The sequence below is a fragment of the Thunnus maccoyii genome, chromosome 23, assembly GCF_910596095.1.
Source record: "Thunnus maccoyii chromosome 23, fThuMac1.1, whole genome shotgun sequence".
Classification (NCBI taxonomy): domain Eukaryota; kingdom Metazoa; phylum Chordata; class Actinopteri; order Scombriformes; family Scombridae; genus Thunnus; species Thunnus maccoyii.
Genome location: NC_056555.1, coordinates 13,068,863 through 13,093,382, shown reverse-complemented (window position 1 = coordinate 13,093,382; position 24,520 = coordinate 13,068,863). Strand labels below are relative to the sequence as shown.

General features: G+C 39.7%; 2 protein-coding genes across 2 annotated transcripts in view; both read right to left on the bottom strand.

The window, feature by feature from the left end:
- Nucleotides 1–15,944, bottom strand: part of LOC121890587 (lysine-specific demethylase RSBN1L-like) — a 37,461-nt gene extending 21,517 nt beyond the window's left edge. The window contains exons 1-3 of the mRNA XM_042403008.1: nucleotides 15,255–15,944; nucleotides 8,166–8,312; nucleotides 10–596 (exon numbers count right to left, since the gene is read on the bottom strand). Of these exons, the coding sequence (XP_042258942.1) occupies nucleotides 10–596; nucleotides 8,166–8,312; nucleotides 15,255–15,855 (1,335 nt within the window). The 5' untranslated portion in view covers nucleotides 15,856–15,944. The remainder of the gene's footprint in view (nucleotides 1–9; nucleotides 597–8,165; nucleotides 8,313–15,254) is intronic.
- A 5,054-nt stretch (nucleotides 15,945–20,998) lies between these two features.
- The window catches only part of ptpn12 (protein tyrosine phosphatase non-receptor type 12), a 50,591-nt gene continuing 47,069 nt past the window's right edge, over nucleotides 20,999–24,520 (bottom strand). Inside the window, 1 exon segment of the mRNA XM_042402955.1 lies at nucleotides 20,999–24,400. Coding sequence (XP_042258889.1) covers nucleotides 24,339–24,400 — 62 coding nt within the window. The 3' untranslated portion in view covers nucleotides 20,999–24,338.

Genomic DNA, 24,520 nt, shown 5'->3' with positions numbered 1-24,520 from the left:
ATGCTGTACCTGGGATGAGTCCTCGCTGAACGCCAAGGTGACAAACTCCTGGGCAAACCTCTGCCTCTGGCCCATGGAGAGAGAGGAGAGCTGGGACATGTAGGCGTGGGCCACCAGTGCCCCTCCGTTCGGCTGGTTCTCTATGTGGATGTAGGGGGCAAACTCCAGGCCCGACATGCCAGGATAGGTGCACTGCGGCAGGTGTTTGGTTGGCGAAGGTTGCGGGGTCTTGATGGAGGACGATGGAGAGTTGAGAGAGTCAGGTAGAGAGGAGTTAAAGAGGGATTTTGAGGCAAGAGGAGCGGAGGAGGGCAGATGTGCAGTTTTGTTGTTAGGTGGAGGGTAAACAGGTAGCGGGGACTTAAAGGGAGACGGGGAGGAGTTCTGTGCGGGATTGGAGGATGAAGATGATGAAGAGGTGGGGGGCGGGGAGGAAGACGGGAGGAGAAGCAGGCCAGCGCAAATGGTTTGGCAGGAGCGGTGGTACATCTTCACTCGTTTGTGCTTCTCCCCCTCTTTGTGTTTCTTCTTCTTTTTCTTCTTCACTTTTTTGATTTGCAGCTCCTCTAAGTTGGTCTTGGCTTTCTCTTTTTCATCTGGACAGTGAGAGAGAGAGAGAGAGAAGGAAGGATGGTGTAAGAAAAATGAATACATCCAGGCATGGGTGTAGATTTGGGTATCAAGGACATGTCCAGACCATTATTTTTACTGATCTCAAACAATCTAGCTGCTTTAACTCCATGTAATGTTAACGGTAGAATCTTGCCAGGTTTGTGTATTTTCTGCAAAAAAGTGTGCTATTATGATAAAGAGTGAACGAGCAGGATATGGGGGACAGTGGACCTAATGATCTGGCAACCCTCAACTTCAAGCTGTACACATTGTGGACAAGCAGCAGCAGCAGTAAGGGAGACGGTGAGGTGGTTAGTATTTATAGTTTAAACGTTCCAAACGTCACAGAAGTGATAACGACTTCACTGGACAAAATGAAGATCATTTGATATTATGTTTAATTCCAGGCATTAGGTGTTGTTAGCTAATTAGTGATTGTTGCTCAGACATGCTCTTTAATTAAACAACTTTATTACTGTTGGTGAAAATTCCTCCCAAAAGCAAATGAAGACATCTGGTTCTTTTTAAAGAACCACAGTGTCAGCAACAGCTGAGCTTAGTTAATAAGAACGTTCTGTAATCAAACATGAATCTTTTAAATTAGTGTGAAGAATATTTACTATTTAATGTCATCTCTCCCCTTTTCCATGAGTGGATAAATTAGCCACAGCTTGTCCAATTGATCTGTTTGTGACTGTCGGGCATCATTTTATTATGAAAATCCTGTCAGCAGCAGCCTGAGCAGCACAGAGACACACAGACAGGTGAGCTATGATGTCATAGTGAAATATCTCACCATAAGTTCAGGAGCTGAATGAAAAATAATACAAATAAAAGTTTTTGAGACGATTTAGAGAGGTTTGAGCATCACTGTGGCTCTGTCATGAAACTCTTGAGTTGTGTTGCCAAAATCCACGAACTGAAAGAAGGACAGGTGAGGTTTGAAAACCTTTAAGCAGCAAGATACAGAGCAGCACGTTACCTACAGGTTTCTACACATTTATTGTGACAGTCTATGATATGTTATTTTTAAATAATAACTTTGGTCTCAGATTCATTGTTAAGTAGTCTATCGATAAAATAAAATGTAAAAATCAGGGAAGAAAATCATGATACAAGTCCAGTTTCAGGCAAGTCAGCCAGTGCATGTTCAGTAAACATTTTGCAGAGTCAGGCTATTTATGTGTGTTTGTTTGCACACATGTGCCCATGAAAGAGAAACGAGCGATAGAGAGCAAGTACACATACACAGTTATTTTGGCCGTCCGACAAAAAATGTCCCCACCAAAGTTAAAACATAACCTACGCCCTTGTATCCAGGCAGTTACATCTACAAGGACAGGAAAGGAGTGTGTTGTTTTGAAAAGACTTGAAGGGAGTTTAGAGACATGTAGTATATGAAAGATTTAAATATATTCAAATCTGCCGTCTCATGTGTGATGGATGAACAAACCATCCTCAGCCGCCTCTTCATCTCCCCGCTGTAAGAGGACACTCCTAACTGTACTTACAGTGAATGAGGTGCTTGCAATGACAACAGCTCAGAAAGAGCGTCCGTTAAAACAAAGTAAAGAGAACAATGGGGGGAAAAAATACGCAAATGAGGTGCTGATTATGCTCCAGAGTCTGTCAAAACAAGTAAAAAATAAACATACAAATCAACTACAGAAGACTTAAACTAAAACACTACTTCTAAAATCTTTTACCCACATTGTAGTTTTGATTTTCACTGTTTTTAATGAAAAAAAATAAATTCACTAGTTAGAAAAAAAACACATTAAACAGAAAATAATGAGCTCTAACTATTTTTACGTGTAGACAGATGAGTCATAGTTTCTCCCAGATGGTGTACATCGCCTGAGGTGCATACATAATATAAATTGAAGAGCCCTGAAATGGAATCCCTTGAGAAAAGCAGATATGACTAAGCCAGGAAACAAGCTTTCGAGTGGCATATCTGAACAGAGATAATACTGTACATGGTAGTCCGTCTCTTGAACGCCTCAGGCACGACAAAGTGGAACATGCAAATTTATGCACAGCGCTACTGTACGTATTTATGTGTGTGTGTGTGTGTGTGTCAGAGCTATTCACAACGATTTGCAAACGTGTTGCTGGCTGGTTCTTTTCCAGTGGTTGTGTAAACAAGTGGAGATGTATATATGTACTGTATATGTGTGCGTGCACACGTGAGTCACTTTGATAGAGGTGCTGCTGCCTCAGCATAATTCCAGCATCAGATATCATCTTGCTCAGTCTAGTTTGTACCCCACACACGTTCAATGCCAGATAAGGCAGGAATGAGAGACAGAATGAAAAAGAGCAGAGACAGAGAGAGGGAGAGAGAGAGAGAGCAATAAAGAGAGCAACAGAGAGAGAGAGAGAGAGAGAGAGAGAGAGAGAGAGAGAGAGAGAGAGAGAGAGAGAGAGAGAGAGAGAGAGAGAGAGAGAGAGAGAGAGAGAAGGTATTTGCAGTACAATACCCAAGCTACTAATCCAAAAGCTCTTTAGCCCACCAGTCACCCCTCCCCCAATTCTCTCTCCACACATGCACACGCACTTTCATCCCCCAAATCTCACCCTTCATCAATCCACAGAAAAGCCTCATATCAAAAAATATGTAATGTGTGATAAATTTGTAGGATATTGTGATGGCGAGTGTAATGAACAGCTGTAAATATATTATCACTTGTACAATTGTACAAATGTTTGGACACACTTTCTCATTCAAGTGAAGGTTTGTCCAAACTTTTGATTGGTACTGTAGATACTGAAAATGATTCTTGCTTCTGCGGGAATTTTAAACTTATTTTCAGATTACAATAATAATATTCAACCATATTCTGTTCTGATCCGTGGACCAAAAAGCACAATTATAGTACATATATAGCTTTAGAATAACTTTGACAAGCAACTGGTTAGTGTCCTGAAGTATGTCAGACATTTGTGAGTATGTTGTTCCTGCAGCTGCTTCTTTACATTAAATACCCTCCAGCAGTGGCTTCTTTCTTTATGGCTTATTTTGACTTTAACTGAGGAGCCCACACCATGCATGTGTATGTGACTTGTGAGCTTGTGTGGTCATTTTTTAAGCATACATTTGATATATTTTAATACAAGTTTAATGTGTTTTTTTTTTTTTACATTTTAAGTTCAAGTCTATGTGAGTTCTGCGTTCCACTTGGCTGCACGACAGATTACTCCTTGGGGACAATAAAGTTAAGTTGAAGTGAAACGTACTTGAAAGTTGTTGACAAGCCCTAGAATGATAACTCCTTCCTCAAAAGATGGTCTGAATCTATAATTGTACTATTTTTTTTGTCAGGACCAGAATATTATCTTATCTCAGACATACTGTATCAGTGTTAGGACATGTTGGCTGATAAAGAACAAGAAAAATTGCAGAAGAGAAAGATATTTTTTATGGTTGTTTAGAAACATTGTTGTAATTATTTTCCAACTGCAAAATATCCCCACTCGCCAGGTATTTTGGTCACTATTTTTTAATTACCAAATTTAATGGATATTTATCAAAAATGTTTATGTTCTGCATTTAACAAATATGGTCCGGTAAATAATAAACACTCATATATAGATATTGGTATCAGCCTGTAAAATCCAGCATGTGTCTTTTGTAGAAAACCATATCAGTCATAATAAAAAATAAATAAAATACAACACATTTTAGAGCCTGAATGCACAAACTTCTTCCACATTTGACTCAACTTGGATCTAATTAGTGAGCCCAATGTTGAGTCTGCAACAGCCAGTGTTGGTTTAAGAGCCAGACGTCCTGTTGAAGCATCCCTGACGATAAATCCCTGCCTGTTCACTCACTGTCAGCTACTATTACAAACATGTCAAATGAAGATTTAAACATTAAAATGACGTCATTATGGTTTCAAAAAAAATGTCCAGAATTATGATCATTTTTATTTCACATTTAAGAAAGAACACCCAAGAGTCTTTTTTCTCACACACAAACACACGTTCGTACTAACGTGGGCCATTTGGCTAGTCGGTCACAATCAGTTTAAGGTCAGATAAGTTCCCAGTCTCGCACACGCACACACCACACACAAACAAATAGTCTCCGTGGTAGTAAAGCTGCCTTACTGTCAGAACGGCCGTTTGCTGCTTATTGATTTCCTATAGATGTTTCCTCTGGCTGCCTCTCTCTCCGTGGCCCTTTTCAGATATAAACTTAACACTCTCTCACTGATTAAATTTCACCCTGAAAAACTTCCCCTCCCTGCCACTGTCACACCCAACATTTGCAAACTTAACACATTCTGATTAAACGCCTCACTCTCTGTCACTGAAAAGCTACTCTCTCTGGTGGGAAGAGCTTCCTCCTCATTCCCCTCTCGATTCAATATCCCACCATGGATCCCTGTGTGTGTGTCTATTATCGTAAACACACAGGATTAAATACCAGGCTCTCTCACCGGATGGCTGCGGACTTAACACACACTGACACTTTTTATATTCCTCTCCCTCTCTCGCTCATTTCACCGCTCCCATTCTTCCTAACGCTACGCTCATACTGAGAAGATGAACCAACATTAAAAGGCCGCCTGTCCGTTGCACACGGAGTAGGAAGACTGAAATAGTGCGCCAAATTATCCATCTGCGATTTTCATCTGTGGCCACTGGCTATGGTACGTGGCCAAAGCTCCACTAAGACCTTGAAATGTCACAGTGTGGTCATGACATACCAGCACCGAAACACTGCAGGTCTGACTGTAGCTTCAGAACAAATCAAATCAATCAGCAGAACATTGGCAGCCGTGTATACGTGTCAGTGTGTGGTGTGTGTCTGTCTAAAAAGGTCAAGTCTTATAAAGAAAACACCCACTGTTCACAAATGGGGCGCTGCAGTTCTACGACCGAGCTCAGATTACTCAGAGAGGAAGACAGAGACGACGTCACGGCGCTCTGCAAATAATTTACAACTGTCGGAGGGTTAACAATGAAACCGGCCATCGCGTTTATTAAGTGTACACACCAGAGAAAACAGCCACAGTACAGCCCAACTGATACATACTCCAATATATACTGTAAGTATAGTTATCACTGTTACTGTACAGTACAATTACTGTAAAGAAATGTTTAATATTATTAATATAATATTATTATTTTATAATGTATATAATTATAATTTTTTTTCTGTAAAATGTTTTAATGTTATGTGTTTTTATGTGTAGTTATTATCCATGTGATTTACAGTGGAATTCAAAATTTACTGTCATGTTATCTATACTGTTAAAAAGTTTCTGCATCAGTACATATTTGTCACAATTCTTTAATAACAATTTTTCATGTCATTGCAAAAAAAAATGAATAGGTATAAGAAAATAAGGATTACTGAATACTGATATTTCCTCATTTTGTTAACTCAACGAAAAAAAAAAAATCAATTTTGGTTTCAGAAACCACAAATTGGTTTGGCACCAAAACAGCAATAGTGTGTTAAAGGGAACGGAAACTAATGCTTCACCAGAGAAACAGTCAGAGAAAAAGAGAGACAGAAAGACAACTATATTTAGGACTGCAACTACTTTCATCATCTATTAATGTGTTGTGTGTGTTTTTTTTTTTTTTGGTATAAAATGTTAGAAAATTTTGAAAACATTTCCTAGAGCCAAAGGTGAAGTCTTCAATTATTTTGTCTTTACATCAGTCCAAAATGATAAAGTATTTAGTATTTATTTAAATAAAACAACATATGTGAAGCTTGAACCAGCAAGTGTTTTGTTTTGCTTGATAAGTAACTTTTAAATTAATCAGTTTCCAAAATTGTCATTGATTTTCTGTTAATCGACTAATCGTGTCAGTTCCTGTTTTTCTTCCACTTACATCACTATTAATGTTGAGATTCTTTTCTTAATGCTATATATATACACATGTTTATTTTTGTAGGAATTGCATTATACACAAACTGTCCCAGCTAAACCTCTCCTGTTACAATCACAGCGACCAGAAGCACAATCAGCGCACACACAAACACATACAGGTCAGACTAAATAAACCCAAAGTACAATTTCTCCATGTGGGGAGCAGTGCAGTGTCGAGATTCACCAAATGTCAGGGTTCAAATACTCAAGGAAATAAAAATTAACAGCAACAACCACTGTCACACTTACAAAGTTTTCCCACCACAGATGCTGTACTGTATATTAAGATAAGATAAGATAAGATAAGATAAGATAAGATAAGATAAAATAAGATAAAATAAGATAAGATAAGATAAGATAAGATAAGATAAGATAAGATAAGATAAGCAAAATATGAGTAGACAGACTTAACGGTTGAATTCACATTACTGCACGTAGGAAATATTGATATTGCACATGAGGGAATTGTCAGTTTTGGTGTGTGCGGTCTACTGGGAGCAGTGTTGATTGTACAGTCTGACAGCAGCAGGAAAGAAGGACCTGCAGTATCTCTCCTTCACACACTGCGGGTGAAGCAGTCTGTCACTGAAATAGCTGCCCTGTGCTGTCAGAGAGTCCTGCATGGGGTGGGACATGTTCTCCACCAGGTATGACAGCTTAGCCATCATTCTCCTTTCTCCCACCGCCTCCACTGGAACAAGGGTGCATCCCAGGACAGAGCTGGCCCTCTTAACCAGTCTGTTAAGTCTCTTCCTGTCAGCAGTCGAGATGCAGCTGCCCCAGCAGACCGCTTCATAGAAGACGGCTGATGCCACCACATAGTCAGGAGTACCTCCTGCACTCCAAAAGACTTGAGTCCCCTCAGCAGTTACAGGCTGCTCTGTCCTTTCTTATTAGGTCTTTTATGGCTACCACACAGTATTTTCAACACCCACTGGGATGCTTAGCAGTTGTGTGTGCTGCTTGTGTGTTACAAAAATAATGATGATATACTGTACAGCGCGCTGTGAAAGTGGGGCAGTACTGAGCAGCAGGCTTCTCTCTACTGAGCTACAACACATGCTGGGGTCCAACGGGGTGCATGTGAACACATTGTTTCTAACTCAGTGCAGTGCTCCATTTGTGATTAGTTTTACCTGTGTATGTGTTTTTCTAACGGGACTGAATACAATAAATGTTATCTGGGATGGTGTGTAATAATGGCCGGGTCTAAGATCCTGTAAAATTTTAATTTCTAGCATTATTATCATAACATTTATTTTTCGTTTAAACTGCATACCATGGAAAGTCAAAAGAGAGGGGAAAATGATGAGCTTGTGGGGTGTGTAACTTAAGACCACTGACACACCAACACCTCTTAATTTTGTCCTCATTCTCACACCAAGAGACTGACATGTAAAAATGCTTCTAAAATGTGAGAATCTCCTTTTCTCCCCTTTTTATATACAATCATAAATTTTCTGGGGGGCTTTGGACTTGTGATGGGAACAAAAACTATTTAAAGACATCACCAGAAACTCTGGGAAATTGTGATGTGTATTATCCCCTATTTTTATTACTTAAATAAACAGATTCATCAATGAGACCTAAAACTACTTTTAGCTCAACACAAATTAGATGGTATGTGTGTGTGTGTGTGTGTGTGTTTCCACTGACCTTTAATCGGCTGCTTGACCTCTCCGTTCTCCCTCTTGATCTCGTTCATCACTTTGTGCTTCTTCTTCTCTCTCTCTCTTTCCTTGACCTTCTTCTTCTCCCGCTCCTCTCTGTCTCTCTCCTTTGCCTTGTCCTTGGTGGAGTGCTCTGTAGGAGGCAGAGAGAGAGAGAGAGAGACAGGAAGGTTTCAGGTCTCTCGATGGTACAAACACATTAGCACAAGCGCCCTGATTTACTGACTCAATCACAAACAGACACACAGACGTAAAAAAACACTTGTCCGCACACTCCATTCACTTCGATTTTTTTCATCTAAGCCCTTAATTGAACTCTCTCCAAGTGCTTCACCTTGGCCATCACCCTCAACTTTTCCTTAATCTTATTGGTCTTCCTCCTACATGCCTCTGCTCTTATCTCTCATGTTTCCTGAGCAGCGTAATTCCCTTTAAGACCGCAGTGACTCTGTAACTTCACTCATAACCTTAAAGCTACATCTGATCGAGATACACCTCACGTTTCCTCCCCCAAACTCACCCCTTTCCTATGTTCTGTTGCTGCTAGCTTCAATATGCTCTGCTCTTAAAAGTCCTATAATTCTCCCTATGCGTTTCAACTCATTTTATTTCCTTCTCCAGCACTTATCATTTGAGTGTTGAGGGAATATTACAGATCTAGGAATTGGAGTACTATCACTGCAAATCGCCGTGGATGAGAGCGTCAGTTGAAAATGTAAATACCATACCATCACACACACACCTCTTCAGTTGTCAAGTACTTTCTGAAAGGCACGGCATGTCTCAGTGCGGATAAGAGAGTGAAACCTTGCACTCGTTGTACAGAAGAGTGCTACGGGTGCAGATTTCAGGCTATGATCTTAGGCTACTGAGGTGCCCATCATTCCTGCTTATTGATCAGTGGTGCTATTATATTGTTACTTTTGGTGCACAGAATTTATATTCTTCCCATTTTTGTTAGCGGCCTTGTTATTGTGGTGATACACTGCTTAAATTCTTATTCTAATCTGCTTCCAATAGTCCCCACCGACTGAGGATGCACCTTCCTGTAACCATTGTATCAGAGTTCCTGCAATAAATACGAGAAAGAGATACCGGCCTCCCATGTCTGGACCGACACCCCACAGAGACAGTCACATAGTGTTTCCTAAACCAGCTACCTAACAAACCCCAACACTCGTCTTTCTGTCTCTTACAAACACACTTCCCTCCAGCTGAGCTAAGAAAGCCTGACCTTTCTTAAAATAACTTTCGTTTTATCAAATCTTTTATACACTGTCTCCTTTGATTCTTTATTTCCTTTCATTTCCCCCATAAAGAAATAAAAACCTTCCTTTCCACAGTAGGTTTTTTTTTTGGGCTGTTTCTTTCTTTCTTTTCCTTCCGAAGAACTTCTGTTCTTTGAACTCTGTCAGATCCATCTTTAAAAAGGAAGCTGTGTTTTCAGACTGCTCGTTCTCCCGTGGACGTGGGGAGTGGAAAGTGAACACAGTGGGGTTGCACTCACTGTTTGCAGGATCAAAGGAGAAAATGCTTTGAAAACATAAAGGCTTAAAGGAGCAGTAGGAGAATAAGAGGTACATCGATGCGCGCTTTTCAATGACCGAATGATAATATTTAAATAATTACCTTGGCATTTTGAATTTTAGTGGATCATTTGTCCTCGCTACTTAACAAACAGTTAGGTAGTGATGCCCGCGGTTAATAGGAGGAACGCCAAGAATGTTAATAAACCATTTTAGGAACTCTGTAAAATAGATGCTGTAAAAATTACCAGACACCATAAGCTGCCAGGTGGAAAAAAACAGCATTTTCAAAACATCAATTTAGCTCCACAGGAAGCTGCCTACAAAGGAGGTCTTATTCAGATCTGTTGCCAGATTTATAAAGACATGCCAGACAGTTATAAAGTTAAAATTTAGGGGGAACGGGAGATAAATTAGCTTGGGTGATTAATCACAGCCTGAGAGGCGTCTCACTCTTAAAATTTTTTAAAAAAACTTTCTTTTGAACTACACAAGAACCACAGTGAAGAAGACAGGATGGTGCTTCAGTAGTTAAGGATGTGATATGAGGGTCACAAGTTCAAACCGGTTCATGACTTTAATGTAAAACACTGTGGTTTCCCGGTGACTCAGAAATTAACTGAACATGTAACTGAAACTTCTTGTCTTTTTTCATTTTGTTTTCTGGCTTTCTAGCAGCAGCTGGTTTTGAAGGGGGAACACAGCAGGTGGTTTTCACTGTGTGGCTGATCACAGGAGAGAAAACACTTTAAAGGATAGAGAGCCAGAGGCAGGCGGTTTGTAAACTTCAACTACACCAGTGCTCACTGGCATCAAACTTCTACTTAGATTTGGGAATGTGAATCAAAAATTCACAGAAGCGATGAGGTATCCACATTTTGATTATTTTTTTTTACTGCAAATTTTAAAGTGACACTCGGCTTCCTTCAATCATCTGTCCTTAAAATTAATTGTCCAAGGTGTCCTTCCCTTCTTGCCAAATGCAAGCTGGGACAAGCTTCAGCCCACTGTGAAACTGAACCGGATAAGTTGTACAGTTAACTATCACATAACACAAAAAGAAGCAGCAAATCCTCATGACTCAGAAGCTTAAAATTGGTAGTGTTTGACACAAACAGTTTGATTCAAAATATTTCAGGACATACAGTAAGTCTTTTCTTTTAGCAGCTCAGCAAACATACCGAGTGAAGCTCACGGGGATGGAAAGATGACTTCCTGACATGTGATTAATCTTTTTGGATGTGTGTTTGTAGACTCACTGTAGGACCAGAGGTAGACCTGCTTCCCGAGGAAAATCCTGCTACTCCAGATGGTCAGCTCACCCCTGCTGGTGTAGCAAATCCGTGCTTCACCAACCAAAAAAGATCTCAAAGTGATTTAGCAGTAAGATTCATACAGTCTGTGTCACTGTGACCTACAACTGCACACGCAGAGTTAAGTGTCTTGTATTTTACACGACTGAGCAAAGTGACGGTGAGTCATTTGGGTGCTGATTGCAGCTATTTTATATTGCAGGGATTCTGTAAGCGCAGGGCATTTACATGCACACAAATAACCTAATTAACGCAATTCAGACATTTACATGATTCACATTAACCTGACTTCCCCAATAAGCCGGGTTTATATGACTTGTTTTATAGTCAGAATGGCGTCTAGAAAGATGTGAGACTTTGTTGATGTTCGCTGTTTTCTAGGTTGATGTGTTAAAAGAATACTTGAATGCAAACTCCTGTTACTGTAATGCTTCTAATAACATGAAAGGCTTGAAAGCTGTTTTACCATTAACCACCGAAATCAAACTACATATAACTCCTTTATCAAACAAGCTGTTCATTTAATTTCTGTGGCACACGTCCTTGATCGAAACACAGAACGAACCAGACTGAAGAGTTACACAACTAGAGCTTAAATGGTTCATCAATTAATCAATTAGTTAATCCACAGAAAATTCATCTGCAACTATTTCGGTGATCCATTAATCATTTAAGTCATTTTTCAAGCGAAAATGATAAATATTCTCTGACTTCAGCTGCTCCAATGTGATGATTTGCTGCTTTTCTTTGTTTTAAATTATAGTGAACTCATTATTTCTGGGTTTTAGATTATTGGTTGGACAAAACAAGCAATCTAAACATATCACTTTGGATTCTGATATTCATTTTTCACTATTTTCTGACATTTTACAGACCAAGCGATTAATGGAGAAAATAATCTGTTAATCAGTAGTGAAAATAATCATTAGTTGCAGACCTTTCTATGGCAAGAGGTATTTAACCACTAGCAATTATTCCAGCTTTGTTATTGAGTTATAATTTCTCTAATAACTTGGTGAAAGTTGGATAGCCTATTGGAGTTTACAGCTGAAATTACTGGGAGTACTGCAGTTAGTTATAATTATTTTAGACTGCATGTAATGTAGGAGTGTCACAGAAAGGTCACCCAAACGAAAACTTGGCTTGACTTTCCTTGTCTTGCCCCACTTGTAACCAGCAGTCCCTGCTTCCTGCCCTTCGACATCGCTCCAGCAGCAAACCTACACCACTAATAATATTACTGTGATGATGTGATACTCTTTTGATCCCTGTAGGAAAATTCTTCCCCTCCAGGAAGGTCAGAGCATAATCTGCTTCAGAGCAGCACTCCTGAAGCTGGCAGGGACTCACTGTGTAGCTCAAGGACACTTTTTCCAGCTCCGAGCCTCAAACTCATGTCCTCTTGTTGAACACGGCAATCTGTCTTAACACGAGGCCAACCTGCCACTCAACGCACATCGGGAAAAACCCTGTGTTATTCGATCTTAAGGATTCAATTCAAACGGAATTATTTCAGCGTCGCCTACTGCGGCTGACTCACCGAGTCAAGGAAGAAGACTGACACCCTGTTACCAGTATTTACAGACAGGTGCAGCTGAGAACGGATCATTTTAATCCTCCTTAGAAATATTCTGCTATGGATTAATGACGTTCCACATTCATATTACTTCTCCACATTTGAAGCTATTCAGCACAATTACAATTTCCTTCTGCTGGCCACAGGAGCGGTTAGAGATTCAGCACCTCAGTGGGACTGTTGAAGGAGCGCTGTTATTTCCAATTGCTACATGTGTTCTGAAATCTCTGTTAAGTACTGCCTGCCACCTCTTTTGCCTTGAATAGAGTAAAACTGACATTCAACAAAGCCTGTTTACAAGACTGTGGTTTCTGATGGTGTGTTCGAGCTACAGTCCAACAACACGTCTCGTTTTGGTGTTCTCAACGACTGCGGTGGCTGCTCAACGCACGCCATGACCTCTTAAACTACCCAACTGGAAAAAAGGTGACATCATGCACTCCCAAACACTCACATGTGTCCACTGAGTACTCCTGCTTAGTGTCTAAACACACACGCACGCACAAATAACACTTACACACACCGGCAATGTGCGCATTCACCGGTTTTTGAAACGCTGCTGTGGTATGACAATGTCAAAATATCCATAAAGGGAAAACAGAGCACAGAAAATAAATAAATAAACCACACACAATCCCAGTAATGAGACATATGAGTCATAAAACAGATATTAGCGGCTTTGGCTGTGACCCTATCACTCAACTGAATATAATAATTTCTCATCGGGAACTAATACAATTAACCTATCTTACAAGATAATGTGTAGAGCATTATGTGTAATTTCATGAATGACCTGATGTCAATTATGTTTATGATGGGAAATAATACTGAGCCACAACATACATTTATCATATACAGCATTTCTTTCATTTATTTGACAAAAAAATATAATAATTTAGCCTTTTATGGGATGCATAATTAACATTTAGTTGATATACAGTTAGGTACACCTGTGCAATCTAATACAATCCAATACAACAGCTCTACTTTTACAAAGCTTATAAATTTTCAATTATTGTTAATATTGTAAGAAAGGTGATAATTCTACTTTATGTTTATTATTGAGGTTGTAGTGGGTGGTGTATCCTAATATCTTGCCCCCCCCCTGTTAATGAGTGGACAAAATATTAGGAACACCATTCAATATTATGCACCACTACCAGCCACTATGACCTCATAATTAACATAAAGTAGAATTATCACCTTTCTGACAATGTCAACAAAAACTGAAAATGTAAAAGCTTCATAATAGTCGAATTTATGGCAGATCTGATGTGTTGGATTGCACAGGTGTACCTAATGAAGTGGCTGAAGAGTGTGTGTGATATCTATGTACAGTCAAAAGTTTGGACATGCTTTCACATTCAAGTGAATGGGAAGGTGTGTCCAAACTTTTGATTGGTACTGTATGTATTATTCAAATAGGGTTAGATTTAACACCTATGTAGTAACATAATTAAGTGAAGAGACTAGATACTTTATTGTCTGGAGTTGGGGATACTGAAATACTGCTATGTTTTATTAATAATCGGTAATTATGTAATATTGTTAAATGTTTAAATTTGGTCTTTTCTTGTTCTTAAAGGTTGCGTTGCAGCAAACTGAGACAATTACTCATAATTTATTTAACTTGCTGTTCTAGCAGAGAGAAATGATTTCCCTCTGAGTTACATAAATGTCATGTAACAACTCCAGTCAATCAGCCGCAAAACACAACTACATGATGCGGTGAAACTTGCTATGCTAATGCCGTCCCAAGTATAATTACTACAGAGCTATAATAAAGCTCTCAGTGTTAAAAAAAGAAAAGAAATTAGAGGAGAGGCTGAATGAACACAACATGTTGTGGTTGTCCAACTGCGGAACATGGAGTATCAACAAGCCGCGGAGCTCCCTGTCTGCTTCCCATACAGCCTGAGGTTACAGAGGGGGGCGTGGTGCTCCACCAAAACAACACTTACCCTATAATGGCGGGCGGCTGTCATATTGTTGTGACAGCAGCGTGTAGTTTTAACACGTATACACCGTTAAAAAAGGCAAGCAAATAGTTAAATCAATGTTACAGGATATATATTAATCTTCTTGTATACATATTACCATCCTAAACGAGATTATAGCTTCTGTATAACATATTAATTCGACTCAATCACGTTACTGTTAAAACGTATATAAATATATATGATTAAAACGGATTACATTTCGGCCAGTGCGACGTAACTACGTAACAATTCCGCAGCAGCACGAGAGCAGCTGGTTACCATGTAACAACCAGGTCGCGCGACTACTGCCCTGGAACGCTTGTTGTGGAGCTCGAGGGTTCACGAGCGGGTGAACAAGCGACGAAAGCAGGCAGCAACTGAGCCACAGCCCGTAGAAACATCGACTAAAACTGCGCTTTATAACCCACTAAACTCGATGTAAATGTTTTTAAAATGAATATATTTAGATTAGAGCAACACTTAAATATACTAAGGGTTTTTTTCAAGCACAGCGTTTTAAACAGTAGCGGGACTGTCCAGACAAATTAGGAGGCAGACAACTGCACACAACTATAAAAAAACGGACTAGCCCACTTATAATAAACACAACTCAAAACTTTATGAAATCGCTTCAATATTAAAGTGATATTTAACCAAAGACAGTACATTATGATGGCCTACCTTTTGGTGGCAACGTGACCTCCCCATTTTCTCTCTTCACTGCAGAAATGTTATTAAATCTGCTGATATCGTTGTTGCTAGCGTTACTCCCGGTTCCGGAGGTCAACAACAACGGCTGTTGTTTATGTTTCTTTTTCTCCTCTCCGCCTCCTTTCCCCTTCTCCCTCTCTTTCTCCCGCTGTTTGTCTTTACTCGGCTTCTTGGGTTTGGAGGAGGAAGAAGAAGGCGGCTTGTGGAGGAAGAAATCGCTCTGTTTGAAGACTTTGTGTGTGTTTGTCGGTGGTTGGGATCCGCCGGTGGCAGGCACCGAGCTGAAGCTGCCGTAACTCTGCTGCTGCTGTTGCTGCTGCTGCTTCGTCGGCTGCTGGAGTTTCTCTTTGCCGCTGCCGTTGAGTTTCTTGGGTTTAACGCTCCTCTCCTCGACTCGGACCTTCTTGGGCGGCGGCGGCGGGTTGGAATCCCGGGAAGTGTGAGAGCGGTTGTCAGGGGCTCCTTTCCCCTCCGTCGGCTTGGCGAGCGGGGTTTTCACGGGGGCGACCGCCGGGGCTACCGCAGCGGCAGCAGCTCCGGTGAGGTGAACGGAGCCCTGCGAGTCAGCCATCTTGAGGCTTCTCTCTCTATTTACTCTCTTCCCCCCCAACGGCCGCCGCTGCTGTTTTTTTTGCAGGCAGCGAGGGGGCGTGGCTGAAGTTTGACTGACAGACGGGCAGGGACGAGGGGGGCGGGGTTAAAGCTTGACTGACAGGCAGAGAGGGGAAAACTAAAGGCGGGGTTTAGCAGCTGTGTATGCAGCCTACTGTATTTAGTGAAATAATAATGAGGAGCAACACTCTTCTGTTAAATCACAATCAATGTGGAGAAGCATCATTGGAAATATTTCCCTTCAAAATATGTTTTTCTTCGTGTTCCTGCAGTTTTATGTTGGAGCTTCATTGTGCAGAATGATGCATGTGCAGAGTTTCACACTACCTAAAAGGCTGTTTTCACACTCATCTGGAAAGTTTCACTGAGCTAATTGAAAATCTGATTTTTAAAGGGCGGGCCTACAAGCAGGATTTGTGAAATCACAACTAGTTTGAAAGCCAATTCTGGTCCAATATACAGCTTACACCAGTGTGATGTGGAAACTTGAAGCCTCCAGTGCACATGGACTTCACAGTGAAGTCGGAGACATCTTGTGTCCAGCAGTTAAACGTCTGAAATTAAATATATTTACATAGTCATAGATTATGCGATTTTCAATGAGGGAGATTATATGATAATAATTATACTTTTTTTTGTGGAAAACCCACATCAGACACACTTTATTGTTCTAAGCAGAATATTTTTATATGTCTTCATGCATATGTGTGTGTATGTGTGTGTGGAGAGGATCTTTAAAAATTCTTTTTGAAGAAACATTTTATTAAACAACTAAGTATCTATGATATCTAATGCAAATTTGAAGGAAAGGAACTTCTGAACCCTTGTGGGTGACATTATCGGTTAACAACCACTCATTAAATCACTTATTAGTCTAATTACCATTGGGATATTATTTTTTCATTAAGGATCTCCTCCAGACATATTTTAAGACATAAATATCCTCTGCTTAGATAAATAAATTGTCTGAAATGCCCCTTTCCACAAAAATCTTGTTAAAATCCTTAACTCTAAAACCCTACTTGTCCTCCCTCTTCCTCATTGAAAAATACAATCTATGAATATGCAGATTTAATTAAAAGTTAATTTAACAGCTTGGAATAAGTTGTTTCCCATTTCACTGTAAAGTCCATGTGCACTGGAGGCTTCAGGTTTCCACATCACACTTGTGTAAGTTGCATACTGGACCATGATTGGCTCCAAACTCGTTGTGATGTCACAAATCCTGCTCGTAGATACACGCCTTTAACTCAGATTGATTTTCAATGAGCTCAGAGAAACTTTCCTCTTTCAACGGATGAATGTGAAAACAATCTTCTAGTGTCAAACTCTGCACATACATCATTCTGCACAGTGAAGCTCAAACATCCCAACTGACGCAACAAGAAGAAAAACACATTTTTGACTGGACAGGGACAATTTTTTGACTTTATGTCTCACCACAGTGTCCAAGTAGCTTTTCTGGAGCTTTCAATCATATCACACTGTGTTTGTCAGCAGATAGCTTTTCCCAGTTGTCATGGAAATGTAGATGTTCACATTTTTTAGCAGTCTTTGACCTCTCGTTTTTTATTTATGTCAATAAATAATTGAAAAATGTTGCGAACAATTTCCCAGAGTCCAATATGATGCCTTAAAATGGCTTGACTGGTCTGATCTGAAGTCCATCACCTAAAAATATTCAATCTGTAATAATATAAAACAGAAAATATCAGCAAACTTTCACATTTGAGAAGCTGCTGGAATCGAGGAACGTTTGACATTTTTGCTTGACAAATTATCACATTCATGAATATTTTATTTCATTCAAGTTAATATTTAACTCACACTTTCTTTGACTGGATTTTTCTACATTTGGATGTGAGACTTGACACCAGCTCTGTGCAGACTGACCATCGGTACAAAACACCACATAAGGAGCATTTTTATCCATTTTCACCAGTTTGTTTAACCAGTTTTGGCATTTCCTTCCCGAACACAACCCTTAAAGACAGTATACCAGCCAAAACTGATTGACAGAAAATGTTGAGAGGTGTACGTAATGATGGTGGTAGGCTGTGTGTGTGTACGTGTGTGTTAAAATGGGAAACGCTCCCATCAAAGGGATAAACTTGCCTCTTTCATCTAATCTTCACAACTGGATTATCTTATCACTCTCACTCACACACACACACACACACACACACACACACACAGGACACATCATTATACAGTGTCATGAATGCTCCGGTGCTGTTTACACTTTGATTTACTGAGATGAAAACATTTTTCCTTTTCACTCAGACTGATTGGCGGAGCTCTCAGTACAAGGACTATCAGTGTGTGACAGCCAACCGTGAATACTAAACATGATTTGCGGCTGAACGAGGACAATTGTAAAGTCACAACTGGCCATAAACATTGTGATAATATTAATGTATGAAGCAAACAAGAAGAGGAAATCTGATGAGGAGAACAACATGTAGTAAAATGTGCATCTACTGTATCTGACTAATATATTTAAAATTAATCAGCTCCAACACGTTTTATATTCTGGGCTTTAAAAACAGAGCTGACACAGTTTTCAATTTCTTCAGATGGCAGCACAGCCTGCTGCGACTGCTCGCATACACTGAACACTGATTGGCTATATTTATAAGCCATTACATAACATGTTAAACTGCTCCATGGGAAAACTGCGGTGACCCAGTTAAGACGGCAACCTGGCTCAATTTATACTACACAGACAGAGAGAGAGAGAGTGCGTGTGCGTGTGCGTTCATGCTGTGCGCGTAGGTGTGCTGCACGAAGGTAACGCTGCACGGATTATCACGTGTGAAGGTTAGAAAACAGTAAAGGAGTGAAATGAACGTGAGAAAGTTAGAAACTGTGTATGAAACACTGAAGTGGTGAGAGGCCTGTGTGATGTGTGGACTTGATTCTGCCTTATGATGCAATGTAATGTATTTTTAGTCAGTGTAATGTGTGTAAAATGTAATAATTTCTGTTTTTTGGCATACAATGTTAATTAATATGAGCATATTAATATATATAAAGCAGTTTTATATGTAAGAACGTGTATTTTTGTGTTAATTCCGGCTGCATGTTGTGAAAAAGTGAAACTGATGGATAATTTGTGCTGAAATTGCAGAATAAAGGCAGAAACCTTCCTACATTGAACATATAAATGTGTATTAGTTACAGTAAACCTTTATGGGATTATCAGGGAAGGGGACATACTGTATATAATACATCTCAACATATTAAAATGTGTCTCATTAGTTATCATTTTGCTTATTATTATTGTTTCAAGAACTATCTTGAGGCATCGGAAAATAGCTTAAGCTGCAGATTTGTAAAATATGAACTGCAGTGGTGGAGAGAGCATCATATGAAACCATGTTTAGTGGATTAAAAGGTAATCTGGAGGATGAGATTTTCTCCTCAGACCTTTTTTTTGGGGGGACCTTTATAAAAAGCTTATTTAGATTTCAGTCATGGCTAAAAAATCTCTGTGACACGTTTTCTTTTCATTGTATTCTTGACTGGGTCTCTCACTGCTGTACAGGGTGCTTATTTTTTTATTTGTTTTTTTATGTCTTGCACCATATTTTATAATGTCGACTTCTGTGACCCGTCATCACTCATCCATCAAGGATTCAAGTGACGTTTCTATACTACTAGAGCAAACTAATAACCCAAACATGAATGTGATTGTCCTGCATTACAGATATAAAGGGATATCAATGTGCATTAATATGTATATTTTAATTCCATATATCACTCTTTCATGTTTGTAAACCCCATAGTTGTGTTTTATCCATAACTATAATTAAAGGGGACTAACATGATCATAAAATGTTGCACTGAGTATAATTAATCTGAAATTAATATGTGAGCAACAGCAAATAATTACAGTATGTCTGCCCACCTGCTGTGCCTCTCTAGGTGCGTAAAGTGAATACAAATGTGATACCTCAGGTCTCTGTGTAAGACAGGGAGTGAACGTGTATTTATACCACCTGCAGTGATTAATTAATTGTCATTTTAGTGTGTGCGTGCGTGTGTGTGTGTGTGTGTAGATCCTCCAGGTGCGAGAGAGGAGTTCCTGCTGTGACAACCTGCTACACACACGTATAATTTTCAAGCCAGTCGTGATTGACAATATCAGTTTATATGTGTAGAGTTGTTAGCAGCAGTGGGACGTAACTAAGTACATTTACACAAGCGCTGTACTTGTAGTAAGTACTTGTACTTTACTTGAGTTTTTCCATTTTGTGTTACTTTATACTACTGGTTACTCTATAGATAAAGATTTTTCATTAAAAACATATGGTGAGTTTATAAAATACAATACATTTTGAAAGATTAAACCAGGGGTTCCCCACATGTTTGTGATGTACATGTACAAAAAAAAGCAGAATCTGGTTGGAACCCCTTGTCACTTTTCAGATGTTTATGTGTTGTTTGCAGTTCAAGTCCTCAGATGGTTTCATTTTAATGGCTGTTTGAGGTCTAAAGATGTTAACTAATCTAACATTTTGCCAAAAAAGCTGCAATTCAAAGACAAAAATAAGAGGGGAAATTTGTGTAGAAGAAGTATGTCTTTTCTTCTTTCCTGCCCCGTCATCTCACGACCCATGGAGGGGGCCTGACCCTTAGGTTGGGAACCACCTAAAATACATAACTGAATATACAGTAAAGTAGTTCAAACTAGCTCCACCTCAACCAGCTTTTACAATAAAATGCTTCTTACACATTGATTTGATAATGTAATATAAGATGATGTAACCGTCACAGGGGCCATTTTTCTTCTACCTTTATGCTTTAAGTACATTTTGGTGGTAACACTTCTGTACTTCCACTTAAAACATATTTTGAATGCACACTTTTTACATGTATTTGCATATTTTTAAAATTGTGGTATTGCTAAAGGATCTGAATATTTCTTCTATTACTTCTAGAAACAAGAAACAAGTCACTATAAACTTGCATATGAACACACACACTCTCACACACGTCCTGCACGCACACCTTTTCATGACATCACATACAAAAAAAAAAGGAGGCGTGTCTTTACTTAATGTTCATTTTTACTGATTGATTTCTGCAACATACAAACATTTTGGGGGTGTGTGTGTGTGTGTAAGGAGGGGGACGGGTGAGGGAAGGGACGGGAGGGACGGGGTAGGGGGGGGGGTTTGTGGCTGAATAAGAGTCCCACAGGAGGCAATGAGCAAGCAGCAGCGAATCACATCGCTCACGCTCATGCCGCTAATGACGATTGGTGGAGAGGGGAAAGGGGAGGGCGGGTGGGCGGGCTCTCTCTTAAAGGCACAGGTGGGCTCTTTCTGAGATCGAGGCTAGTGTGCGTGTGTTGGGGGGGGGGTGTTGGATAGATGAGCGTAGTTGTGGTGGATAAACAGAAAGAAATGGAGGCTGAGGAAAAAAAAATAAACAGATGAGAAATTATAAATAAAGTTTTAAAAAATGTCTCTTCTCAACATGTCTATTAGTCAGTTTATGAGCGTATTATATTACGTTACTTTGAACCACCAACAAGTTAGAGATGCATTAATAAAGCAAACCAATCTGTTGGCACGAAGACGTGTTGAAAGGACAAACTTTTAAAAATGAAGGAGGTAGAAATGATGGTGGGAGGGAGGAAGATGAAAGAGAGAAAACAGCAGGGGAAGTATGGCGGAAGTAAAAATAAGAGAAAAATAATGAGATGCTCTTTATCCAGAGAAGGAGATCCATCTCCATCTACATTAAAAGAGCAAGCTGAGAGACAGAGAGAAAGAAAAAAAATGGAAAAGTAGCATATGGAGGAGAAATTTTAAAATAAAAAAAAAAAGGGGGGAGAGATGAAGAAAATATGTAAGAAAGAAGGAGAGAAACGGGGGCTGGGAGGGGAGCAGTGGACTTGTGACGCAACAAACAACCGCGTATACAAAAATAACTTTTAAAATACCATTTACAAAAAAAACGACCATTATTATTATTATTATCATCATCATCATTAATATTATTATTACAATCTTATTCGGAGCCCGTTGTAGCTATCTGAAAGGGGGCCGGCTGGCAGTCAACGCTTTTCTTCTGCCAACCAATTAAAACAAAACAAAACAAAAAAAAAAGTTCAATCTTTTAAGCATGTAACTAAAACAAAACAAAAAAAAAAACCCTGAAATATTTGCCAGAAGCAAAAACAAAGGGCAGCAGAATAATTTACAGTTTGAAGGAAACATTGTGTAGGGGGGAGGAATCATCATCATGCACTGACTTTCTTACATCTTCTGTTAATAAGAATATTTAAGGAATAGCAACAAAAAAAAATCTGAAATATTATATACCTAAACTGCCCTGTACAGTTCTTTATCTTTATAAAACAATGCATATACTGTATAGTTATGGTAGCTAATGCAGGAGAAGTTAGCAGAGAACAATAAAAAAAAAAAAAAAAAAAAAATCAGGAGGAAACAGTAGTCCTGGGTCCCGAGCTGCTGTTGTCTTATGGGATCATTGTCTCACACGTACAGAAATATGTAAAGCACAGTTTGGCGGTCGGATGAGAAACCATACAAGTCAGATTTGTCGAGGAGGAGTCATTTTGTGAAACTAGACTTACTGTTGTGCCTCCTAGAGGGGTTTTCCCCTCACTTCTGTCAAGTCCCACAAGAGTTTCAGAAGTAAACAGATTGATAACATGAAAAAAAAAAAAAAAAAAAACCCCGACTTGCATGGTTGTTCATCAGAGGGCCGACGGAGGAGGAGGAGAACAGAAAAGAAAGAGGAGGGACAGGTTTAAAACAACAGGACAGCGCAGAAATGAACCGAAGAGAAAAGCCAAATTAAGGAGGACTGTCATTGGCTGTCTTCTCTGAGAGGCAGACTAAGGCAGGCTCATGGTCCCAGCAGTGAGAGCCAGAGTCACAGAGCTGAGGCGTCTGGCCATTACTTAAAGTGTTTTTAATCTCTCATTAGACTGTGACTTGAAATGGACACAGTTAGGGAAAATTGCCTTTTAACATAACATGATGCAGCTGCCAAGATTTTCTGTAATTTTATTTTATCTTAATACTGAATATTTTTTACCTCCTCAAGCCTCTAGAAAAGTATTCAAATGAGTTTGAGAAGGGAACAACACTCTTTGGTTGAGCTGCTTGCAACTTTTAGACATAAACAACCTGTAACAAGTTGAGATTGTTTCACTTTAAAAAGGGTCACAAGCCAAATATGTTGTATAGTTTCACCTTTTCCTGACACCATACATTTCAATTTCACATGTCTTTGCATTCTGACGCCACAGAAAAATGACAACTTTACTATAAAGTCCACCGCTACAGATTCAGCATCTATTTAACAGCCACAGAGCAGGACTCCGGAGCCAATATGGCTGCTCATGACCACTAGAATGACCAAACTGCATCAATCTACGACTCTGGTAAAAAAAAAAAAAAAAAAAAAAAAAAAGGGAGGTCAGCATAGAAATATTAAGTACTAGAGCAGACATTACTGCAGATAAGAGGTGAGAAACAGGTGAATGTCAGCTCTAGTCTTTCTGTCTCTATGCTGATCCTTAGTAATGTAGCACCAGCGCACAGAAAGAGGGAGAGAGAGACACAGAGATACAGTAAAAGAAAGAGAAAGAGAGAGAGAGAAAGAGAGAGAGAGAGAGAGAGCACCCGGGCAACCTGTACATACCCGACAGAAGAGGTTGCATCATGGGTAACAGATTATCTAGGTTCGCTTTGAAGATTGTTGTTCGTCCAGTAGGAGCAAGCAGACACCTTCTGGGAGTTCAGTTAAACCTCAGGAAATCAGCTTCCCACAGTAGCTTTTCTGATTAAAGATAATTCCTGATTCATGATGAAAAAAAAAAGTTACTTTTTTTCTCATTTTGGTATGAAAGCTTTCTCCCTATTTATTTAAAGAGAACAACTTTACTAGAACTACATCCCCGTTCAATTCGTCTAAGAATGGATAAATATTCAGGATGTGTCTACGGAACATTTCCTAATTTACTCTTAAGTCACCAAAAACAGGGATAAAAACAAAACAAAACAGGAATTATCCTTCAATCATTAACAGGGAAATAAGCAGACTGATCCCAGGTCAGCGTCTAGAGAGGCCAAAACCTCAAGAACGTGGGCTTCGTTCCAAAATTGAAAAGCCACTTGACCAGTAAGTGTTCTTCTGCTTTGCACAGTGGCACTTTGAAGGAGGGACTGAAGAGGAGGAAGAGGAGGAGGAGGAAGAGGAGGAGGAGGAAGAAGAGGAGGAAGAGGAGAGGTGCTCAGTCTTGAGAACGTGTTGGCACAGAGTTACACAGAAAGTGTTTCTATGTAAAACTTTGCTGCCTGTGTAGCATCTATCAACTTGGTTTTGGACCAGCCAGGAGAGAGTCCATCTCTTGGCGAGGGAGGAGACTGTTGATGGACGGACAGACGGGTCGTTCCATCATGTCCACTCCAGGGGGGGGTCTCGAGGGCCTTTGGGCTGAATGCAGCGGTTACCGAACCCTGAAAGAAAGAAAGAAAGAAAGAAAAAGGCGTTCTTAGGGTGTTTTTTTTCCTTTGAATTAAATAAATTAAATATATTTCCTCCCCAGAGGTGCCTTCAACACTTGCTTGGTCTTAAAA